Source organism: Enoplosus armatus, chromosome 19, assembly GCF_043641665.1.
Source record: "Enoplosus armatus isolate fEnoArm2 chromosome 19, fEnoArm2.hap1, whole genome shotgun sequence".
In the NCBI taxonomy this organism is placed as follows: Eukaryota; Metazoa; Chordata; class Actinopteri; order Centrarchiformes; family Enoplosidae; genus Enoplosus; species Enoplosus armatus.
Genome location: NC_092198.1, coordinates 9,889,157 through 9,899,961, shown reverse-complemented (window position 1 = coordinate 9,899,961; position 10,805 = coordinate 9,889,157). Strand labels below are relative to the sequence as shown.

General features: G+C 43.0%; 1 protein-coding gene across 1 annotated transcript; it reads right to left on the bottom strand.

Moving 5' to 3' along the window:
- Positions 1 to 1,667: 1,667 nt before the first annotated feature.
- On the bottom strand, positions 1,668 to 10,237 carry rnf217 (ring finger protein 217). The gene is made up of 7 exons (XM_070926267.1): positions 9,263 to 10,237; positions 5,441 to 5,662; positions 5,124 to 5,288; positions 3,978 to 4,075; positions 3,772 to 3,875; positions 2,557 to 2,628; positions 1,668 to 1,747 (listed from the first exon to the last, which is right to left on the bottom strand). Exons 1-7 carry the CDS (start codon positions 10,235 to 10,237, stop codon positions 1,668 to 1,670), a joined length of 1,716 nt encoding a protein of 571 aa, XP_070782368.1.
- Between the last annotated feature and the right edge of the window lie 568 nt (positions 10,238 to 10,805).

Here is a 10,805-nt window from a genome sequence, read left to right as displayed (position 1 = left end):
CTAATTTCTTTAACGTAACACCCTGTTTAGCTCCTAAGAAAACCGCCACCCAGACTACATAAAAATGAAAAGTAAAATCTTAAATACTTTATTGTGTTCTCCTACAGGTACCATTTGCAATAGTATGTTCAGTCAAGTCTTATTTGGGAAGAACAATCTAACGTGAATTCCTACAACTTGTATAACCTGACAGAGCCTCTACGTCCGTTTCTTTATGCAGACTCCACTACACACTGACAGCATCACCACCCAAACCTCTGCAACAGGCAACCCCTACCAAACAATAACAAAAAATCCTAACAAAGGGACAGGTCTGTCCTGCCACATTCAGCGATTTGTTTTGGCACAATTGCCGCACAGCAGCTTTTTCTTTTTTTTTTTTTTTGATGATGCAGATACTGGCAATACAGTGTGTGTGCACAGCAGAGACGACCTGCCAGGCAGGGAGGGTGTGTGTGAGCCACCATCCTGCCATGCAGAGAGGAGGGACCAAAGGAAAGTAACTCATGGAAAACCACAATGGAGGCTTGCTAAAATTCTACGTGGCGTTTCAAATATTTCATTTAGGGTTTAGTGGGCTGAAGTTGTGTTTGCAAACAGGACCCCTTTTTACAGCTAAGGTGGGTGTGACCTTTAAAACTAGGTGTCACTCTAAGGGTGCGACCCAACATTCAAACCCTCTATCAAAAACTTGAGATCAGGAGGAGTCAAGGTTATCCAGGTTAGCCAAGAAGAGTTAAGAATCTTCCTTCCATCCCTCCAAGTTTAGTCCTCTGATACTATTTTGAATAGTGGGAGTTTGACTCAAATCACAATGGGAATTTTCAATATCCAATGAAAATTGAGTTTCCAACAGAGGAAGATGAAGGCCGGGGACCTCAATGTCCAGCTTTGTTGCATCGGTGAGAACAAATTTTTCCATCATGGCTTATTCAGTTTCCATCTTGCACCTTTTCTTTCCTCGCCAACTGAAGCACTGAAGGAGCTTTTGCAAAAGTTCAATTAGGAAGATGTTATTTTCTCTGTAATTCATCTGTGAGCTCCCCCTATCCTCTTCCAGCCATCAGTGCTTCTTGAATCTCAACACGTTGTCAACCATTTAAAACCTTCCACTCATAATATTCATGCAATAGTATGCCATCATATCAGGCTAACCAAAAGGCCCCAAGCTAGCTCTTTTAGCATACTGTCACAGGAGCGGGTGTAAACAAAAACTGCATCCATCAATTACCTGTGTTTGTTCTCCTAAAAGATAGCTGTTGTTAAATATTTGTGATGGAAGAGTGAAAAGCAGCAAATGTACACTGCTGAAATTTAATTGTATCCGGGACAAGAGTTGGCCGGCAAGAACCTTCCCTGCTTAAAATAGCTGACGGCTGTGAAATGTATATTTAAGGGAATCAAATGCGTCCATCGTGTGAGGAGCGCTGTACAAGACATCCTGATAAAGCATTCCTTTAGACGCAGTCGTCCCACGAGACACAAATATCCTCGACGTGATGACGTGTGATTATCCAGGCTTCACTCTATTGGTTTATTACTTCGCTAATTGTTCATTTCAGACTTCTGCGATGACTCAGGCTGGCGTGTTCATCCCTGAGGAGATGTGGGCGTTGTCTTTCAAGCTGTGTGTGTGCGCGCGGTCTAGATGAAATGCAGGACAGGATTCAGATCCAGCGTCCGGAGCCCTGTGTGCGCTGCTTCTTCCTCCTCTTACACACATAGTAGACCGGGAAAACTACCAGACCTGCAGACAGGAAAGGTAGTGAGTAGAAAGTGGAGAGGAGAAAGATAGATTAAAGCAAGCTATCCTTGTTTCTAATGACACTAATGAGAATTTGAATAAACTATTCAATAAAACATAATAATAATACAATGTAAATATTAAACTGTCTGGTAATGATACACTCTGATGAGTCTTCTATATGGATTTGATTTGATTATTCCATCTTATAGCACACTGCAAACAGATTTGGCCTATGTGAAATTAATTGAGCTGAAAAGGAGAGAGTCGGAGAGAGACAGAAGCACAGGACTGATTCTAATAACGATGAAAATAAATATGAATCTGCCATCACGGCGTGTTAGCCCGCAGCGGATCATCTGTCAGACGTACAGACACTGGAAAGAGATTAACACTAATTACAGTTTAGCTGAGGCATCAGTAGTTCACAATGCTGTCTGACAGAGTGCACACAGAGTGCAGTTGGATGATATTATTACTAAATGTAATTTCAGGAATTAAAAGCCAGTCAGAGAGTGGTAATCTGGATCTACAGCTTTGGCATTCGAAAAACAAGAACAATTTACTTCTCTTTTTTGAGGACTTGTGCACATTATGTTCATGCAACTGAGAATGTCATGCATGCTAATTCAAAAGACGGGTTTGTGGCATTATTGTTTTGTTTTTTTGCATAGACGGTGCACATGCTTTGCTGTGTGGAGGAAAATATCTGTAATAGAGTCAAACCGTTTGGCAGTTATCTGTTTACTGCTCTCTTCTGGAGCTTCACCCTGATTAATGTGTGTGTGTGTTCATGCGTATAATTATGTTACCTATCACCAGGGCGAGAGCTCCAAGCACCACGACCAGCAAAATGACCACTGGAGCTATCAGCACCTTCGTGGCTGCAAAGAAAAGCAGGGAAAGAGAGAGGAGGGAGGAGGAGCAGAACAATAATCATTCATAATGGAATAGACGGGATTTAAAATTAATGTGTTTGTGTTTTGCTACATTTTGTTTTAAATTTTAATGCACCCCTGCAGAAAATGTAAGATGCTCGGCCACCAGCGCTTCAGTTAGGCAGTGGGTGTTACTGAAAGCATCTACAGCAAAATGTCCCTTATCACATGCAAAATCTGTGCCTCTAACAGTCCATGGCATGAGGACAGCGACGAGAGCTGTAATGGCTAAATGGTTCTTGTTAAGGGACAAATTAGCTCCCAGTTCAACAGGCACCCTGCTGATATGACTAGCTGTAGCTGTCATGGAGAGCAGAGTCAAACCCATCTACCAGAGGAGTTCAACTTCCTGGAGGCTTGCTGGAGCATGCATTTGATAACTGTGAATGGATAATTATAACTAACATAATCCGATATGTAGGCTTTCACACTTCATTATAAATCTCTCCTCAGTGGCCGCTGCAAGTACAGTTAGACGTGTTCATTGCTGTTGCTATCAAGAGGTAAATTCATGTCTGTCACAGATAAGACGTGGCTGTTTGCTCTCAATAGTAGCCTCAACAGCCCATTAGGCAATGCAACAACAACTAATTTTCAGGTTTTTATCTAGTGCATGACGAGACAAAACGATTCCACTGCTATTTCTAATTACAATTATAATCCACAGCTGAGTGCATCATGGTAACACTGATTTATTTGGGTCATGGGCACTCTGGGCAACGTAGGAAATCACTTACTGAAGCAGAATTAAAGAAAAATAAAGCAGGTTGATGGGATGAATGTGGGTACACCAGAAAGGTAGACTGTTCATTACCAACAATAGCGTATTGCCAACTAACTCATGGAATCTACCAAATTTGGCAAAGCCATGCCTAATAACAAAAGACACAGTAGCTGTCACAGCGAGTAGCTTCAAAGTGTGAATACAGTCTGGACCAAAATGGTGGACTAACCGACCGACCGACATTGCCATCCCTAGAGCCCCGGCGCTAGTATGGCTACAAATTCCTCAATCATCTGAGGTTCATCACTGTTTAAAGAAGGTACAGATTCAAGATTCTCTTTCCAGACATAAACACACCAACTTACCACAGACAGACCCTCTAATTAGCCGTCTCAGATGAGGTTTATCAGGTAGATAGCGATACTTGCATCCAAACACACTGAGGTTGGATGTATGGTCCCCAAAAAACCTGAAACAAACAGAAAGTTTAAGATGAAATCAGATCATTGCATAGAAAGAGGAGGAATAGGCAGTCAGAGACAGGAAAGTAAAAAAAATAAAAGATTCTGACCTTAGGTGTCGGTAGCGCTCTCCACAGCGGTAGCAGAAGTTAGTGTTGCACTGCGTACATGTCATATGGTCACAACCCTCTGTACGCTGGATATGGATCTACAGACAGACAGAAGTAAAAACAAGATGGGAGGAATGAAAAGAGGAGAGTTGTCAGTTTTCTACCACTATCACTATTTTTAAAAGACCTACATGCATTATCGCAAAAGTCAGACACTCTTTCACTCCTTTAACTTGGAACCCAATTTAAATGCATCATTATCTTCTCCTTCCAGACACAAGTTCGTACTATAATGACCAAGTTTCAGCTCGTTTTTTTTGTGAAATGGGTACAATTTCGTGGTCTTAGCAGCAGTAAAACGCAACCCTAGCAGAATTTACACTTATTTTCAAACTTAAAACTACAAGCACTGGGTACAGCGTCTACTGAGGTGCACTGCGATATGCACACAGCAGTGCACTTAATGGATCTTTGCTTTTAGGCTGCTGTGGTAGTGAGCAGTCCTACTATAAACTGGGCATTAAGTTCCGCTGTTCTCAGCCCCTTTTCCAGCTAAACACAGCATGACACCAATTTGTGGGCTTCACAGTCAAACAGGATCCTCTCTCCAAGCTTCCAGAGCAGAAACTCAAGAGACATGGAGCATCAGTGGGATGAACACAGACAGAAAGTGTTTGCTGCTGTGAGCAAACAGTTCCCATAAACCGGTAATTAGCTTAATCTATGTCTTGCTTTAGTCATCTTCTGACAGTCAAATTAGATATGTAGACTAACTTGGTCGTAATGAGACTGTGAGATAAGACCAGGCTCGTTTTATGACTGTGAGTCTGCCAGATTTGGTTTTCGTGCAGCAGAGACGTCATTATTATTTCAATATGTTCACTGCGTCTCTGGTTCTGCTGTTCCACATGCACGTTAAATCTGCGTGCAACCATCGAACTCTCTACCGCTCTCCATCCATCATCTGTCCTTGCTTCCCATGCTTCTTAGCCTTCATTGATATATTCATCAACAATGATTCCACCCTCCATCAGTTAAGCCTCTTTCCATTTACACACACCCACCTTACACACATTCCTCCGCCCGTGTCTACAGCAAAACACAGCATCATAATAGCTTGTATCCTCTCCCATCCCCAGGTCTCACCTTGCACTGCGGACATTTCTGGGCATTTCTTTGTCCGTGCTCTATGACACTAGCCCAGTTTCGTAGCAGCTTGTCTCCTCTCCTGTAGTCGCGACACTTGACCCCATTATGCCACGGCGCGTGGCATTTAAAGCACCACACGAACTGGCAATTGCTACACTGGATCTACAGCAGGGACAGGAGACAGTAGACACACGCATACATCAGCTGTATGTGGACTTTTCTCATGTATTTCACAGAATATTGCAGCAGAGTGTTACTATACTTTCCTTATGTTTTGTTGGTGTTCTTTGCAGTTGGAGACATGTGCATCTTACCTTGTACTTGTGCTCGGAGCGGTTGGGGTTGTGCTCCTTCAGAGAGGTGAACTGGCTGCACTGGGGGCAGGGTTTGGTGCTCGAGTCCAGCTGACTCAGCTCCAAAAAGTAACGATATTTTGCCACGTCTTCATTGGATAAATGGGAAATCACCACGCCCTCCTCCAGGTAGCCACTGCACTCTGGGATCGGACAGCTGATGTAAGATTTGGCTACTCGCACCTAGGAAACATCACAGACAAAGAGTGGATATTACTGGAGGAAAATCTGATTTTAAATGGATCTGAGCATGTTAAAGGTTTACAATAAGACAATTTGTTAATACCACACATATCTTTGGTCATCAAATCCGTGTGCTACACTAAGAGTAGCATGGAAAGATAACTAATGCGCTGTCATCTGCTCCACAGTGTGCGCACTTTGGATCTGTCTATGGTGGGTTTCTTTCTTATTGTGATGGACTATCAGAGCAAAATCTACATGTGGAATATATTCCCCCCCACTGATGGGAAATGGTTAATAATTTACCACAGAATAGAGGGAGTAAAAGGTAGATGAATGGGAGGCGGAAGGAGGCAGTGGAGAGAGTGGAAGTTAATATGTATCAAAGCACACACATTAGTTAATCCAGGCCAAGTGCTCATCAGTCAGCTATACTTTGTGGACCCTTTACACACACGATTCACTACCTTCAGGGCCTGACATTTTATTATATGCACACAGGACAGAAGTGGTGCTCTCACTTTATGGTGCAATATTTCATAATCTTACTACACTGTGTTACATAACAACACAAATTTTCCATCATGAAGTACACACCTGAGTTCAATAAAAACCAAGGCAACACAAGTGTGTATGTGATCAGATCTCATCTAATCTGATCTAGGACACAGTTAGTGTCATCGGGAAGCTTACAGAGACACTATAAGTTCCACCATTCACCTCTTATTCTCTTGTTTCCTTTTAACCATCTAACTCTCATATTTAGTTTCTGTCTCATTCTCTCCTGTCCCAACACTTTCAGTCCATCAAAGCCAGTGAGACCTGCCATAGTGACACATGATAAGGCATTTTGTCATTGTGAAATGACAGCAAACAGAAAGCAAAGAATAGCATCAGCCTCTGATGGTGTTACACCCAACATCCCCTACAGCACGTGCACACACACACACACACACACACACACACACACAGACTAAAAGCCTATTACATGATTATGAAAATGTATCCTCTGCAGGCATGAGAGCTGATGTGTTGGTATTGTTGCCACAACACTAACGCGGTGATGACCACTGCCAGACTGGTTGGACAGGTTGGGACTGCTGCACTCTGTCTCTCACATACACGTGTCACCATGTGTGGCGTGTTTAAAATGTGGGTGACTTTGTTCTGCATTTTCACTGCCATTAGATAAAACGTAATAAATATGATTAAAACTGTAAAAAAAAAATAAAAAAAAGTTGCCTGTAAGCTCAACCATAGCTTAAGCTAGTACTACTTAGTGTCAGTATGCAGTACAGTACAAATAAACAATATAGGCATTTTTAAGGTTTGTGTACATTGAGGTGTTGTAACCCTTACAGCAGTGATTCCCAACTAGGAGTATTTCTACCCCAGGGTGTTCTTCTCCTAAACTCAGGTAAAAATAGACATTATGATTTGATTAAAAAAATATATCTGCATATTTGTGATGGGGATAAAAATAAACCAACTAGTATTGCAAATTGATGTGATGCAGATTTTTACTATATAACCAGTAAGCTGCCCGTCTCCCTGAGTCAGTTGTAACACGTTTCAGTTGAGGTTTTAAAGTAGAGAAGTTGAAATGGTTAGCTTAAACTAATGGATAAACAGTATAAATAGTTAGCTTAAAGTAATGGGTAAATAGTATAAATAGTTAGCTATAAGTCATGAAAAAACAATTCAAATAGTTAGCTAAAAGTAACGGATACAATGCCACTCCAAGTGGTGGTAGTAAGAATGCAAACTTGACCAAAGCAACGTAAACATTGACAATTCAGTTGTATGAAAAATGTGTTGTAATAATATCCACCTTTATATCATTAATAGTGTTAAATAAAATCCAGTTTATAATCCATTCATAAGGCCATATTCGGAGTACTTGAGATCACCTGGTAGGGCTGTGGGAGTTGGTATGAACAAAAATGGTTCGGCTATGATGTGGAGAAGGTAATTTTCCCAGTGAGTCTAAACACATCTGATGTGTTACGGCAGAAATTCTAGATTGTCACATCAAACAAGCAACATTGACAGCTACTATATTCCTATTTATAATTCTTATAATAAGCCAAACAATATTGCCTTGATTTGAGGAGGTTGGTTTAAGTCCCTGGCACGACAACATGGTTAGCACCAACCCAGTGCAATCCAGTCTCCTGCTGCATCCATCTACTCTGCCCAAGTGCCCAGGGGCAAGATACTGAATCGCCTAAAAGGGTCCTATCTATCTCTCTGACACAATGCTTACTGTACCTACTTAGGGTTAACACCAAGCATGTCTACTAAAATAAATGTGCAGTACATTAACAGGAAAAAAATCCTCCTACACAGGATAGTTTACATGACCCTTATCTCATTGTCGGTGTACTTATCAGAGAGTCTGCTTGTCTCTGTGTTTGTATGACTATTCATGCCTCGTTATCAAAGCAAGATAACTGCCGATAAAAAGGAGTCTGGATGGCTGATAAAAACTGTTTTATCTAAACAGATTAAAGCAGATTATAACAACAGTAGCAAGGACCTAAGATTGTACCTTCTCCCCAACTCGCACAATATGAGCATACAAATGTATTCAAACTGGGATTATGATCAGAAGACTGCTGACTGGCACCAGTTCATGAATAAGGCACTTAAAGACAAAAAAAATCCACCATGAAGCACTTTAGCTCTGTTAGGGAGCAGCAATTTGCAATCTGCCTTTCATTGCTGACTATCTATTATTCATTTCCTTGATTAATACGTGTAAATCATCACCAGAATCAATGAACAGGAGCTCTCACTAAACTTTTTATTTTGCACCAACTTTCAAAAACCATGCAGGGGAAAATCTCCCAGAATGCACTGTAGCTACAATATATGATGTGTCCCTATTGTGACCTGTTTTGGCTGACTTAAAAACTGTATTATTTTCTGGCATGAACAAAAGTGAAGTGAAGGACACAATATAGAAGACGAGCCAAATTAAAGGACACACTTGTGCTTTGTTGGATAGTAACAGGACTCCTAAAGCACAACAGAATACACGTGGTGTATCTGAGGGTGAAATCTTCCTTGAATAGGTGAGCCTGAGAGAAGTTCAAAATTCTGCTGAATGAACCCAACAGCGCACAAAGTAAGCTATTGAGAAAACCATTCTTGCCCCCAATTTTAGTGCCGAATGTGTCAGTGACCCAGATTCACAGAAAAAAACAGTTGTTATCACAAGATGAGGAGACATTAAGGAGACACATTTTAATAATAATTGCATGAACTTTGTCCTTATTGGAACCCATTTAGACCCTTAATCAAACCACTTGAGGTCAGATTGTTCAATAACAGCTCCTGATAAGGGCCCAGGGCCAATATATCAATGGTTCCCAGAATTTCTACCCATGCCCCTGCCTTTGGGTAGATAAGATGCCAAACATAACGCATAAAAAAGTGTGACTGTGTGTGTGTTGCTGCTCAAGGACATTTGGACCAGCTGCTGACTGACCCAGCAATGCCTGGTTCTGGGACAGGTTCAACCTCAGCCCTGTGACACCTTGCTGCACTATACCACCCCCCACCACCACCCTTTTGTTCACCCTCCCTCCTACCAACCAGGGAGCTGACGTAGAGTTTCAGACACTCATCACACACGGCCTTCCTGCAGCAGGGCAGGGGTGCGATGGATTTCCCTTCCAGGCACACCCGGCAACTCTGCAGCGTAGTCTCTGCACCGCCCTGCTCCATGGACACTCGGTGGGCCATATCCCCGAAAGGATCCACCAGGTCGTCCAACGTGTACAGTGCCGGTTCGGGACTCGAACCCGCTTCCTGTCCTGTCTCCACGTCCATTTCTGGTGCGTCAGATGTGACCGTTTCATCGTCTGTGATTTCAACGTCTTTTCGATGGCTGTCGTTGGCGATGCAATAAACAGTGCAGTAGACGTGTTGTTTGGTACTAAAAGACTCGTCTAAAGTGTTTCTGTCAATGTCACCTTTGTGACCTGTCACAAATTCAACTCCTTGAACGTCCGAAGTCGCCAAGTCGCTCAAGGTTGGCTCGTTTTCAGTGCCCGATTCGCCCGTGTCACGGCCCGACTTGTTACAGCCGCCACATTCACTTCCATAACCGCTTGTAACGTCGTTATTAACGTTTTCCTCGTGGTGTTCATGCTCGACGCCGCACTGCATCCGACTGTTTGTGTTTAGACGGAGAGAGGGAGATTTTGAAACCCCGAAATTCCTCCTCAAAATCTCGACAGCGCTCGCCCTCCTCCTCTCTCCTCCTCCTCCTCCTCCGCCGTTGCAGTTGTTGTTGTTGTTGCCCTTCGCATCCTTCTCCTCCTCGCTGCTCCTGTCCTCCGACTCCCTCTCGCCTCCGTCCAGGGATAACCGCGAGTTTGATCTGGTGACACGACGGCTCAAATCTCTGACCGGCCGCTCAACTTTGCTGTCCGTGAAGGAAGTTTCTGTCGGCAGGTTGCGGGACAATTTCACCCTCCCCTCTTCGAAACTGCTGATAAAACTCGGCATTTTACAGGCGTCAGCTATCGGTTCGTCATCTTCCATCCCCGATATGGCTCTCCCCATTTAGTGAGCGGCTCTCTTCCGCGCGGACCTCTGCCTGTCTACCCCTGATCCAACTCCTACTACCAAAACAAAACAAAGCAGGCAGCTCGGGGCTTCCGGGTCTCGTCGTCAGCATGTAGAGGAGCAGCGATAGGCCGATGGGAAGCCTAGTGGTGGCAGATTGGCACAAGCAAATATCGCAGTGGATGTAGAGCTGTAGCTGATAGCAAAGAAGACTTAAACTGTACATTTGTGGCCAAGGCTGCTTTTTGCACTGGGTCCCCACAATTCCATGTCCCTCACATTCACTGTGTGTAAATTGGTTTGAGTTTAATTGGAGATGTCAACTGCAATTATAAGGTAGATCCTGCTTCACCACCCAAACTTAAGGTCCTTGCCTTGAGAAGAGGCCCTGTGTCGACATCTAACTCGAAGACCTGAGTTGTTTCAGTTTTGTGTAAATGTCCCTGCATGAATTTGTTAATCAAATGATCACACAGTAAACCTGCTGAGGTACAGCAGCATAGAAAAAAAAAACTGTGCACACTGCACCGAGAGTGTGAGGAACAGGGATTAATAGGGGCCATAT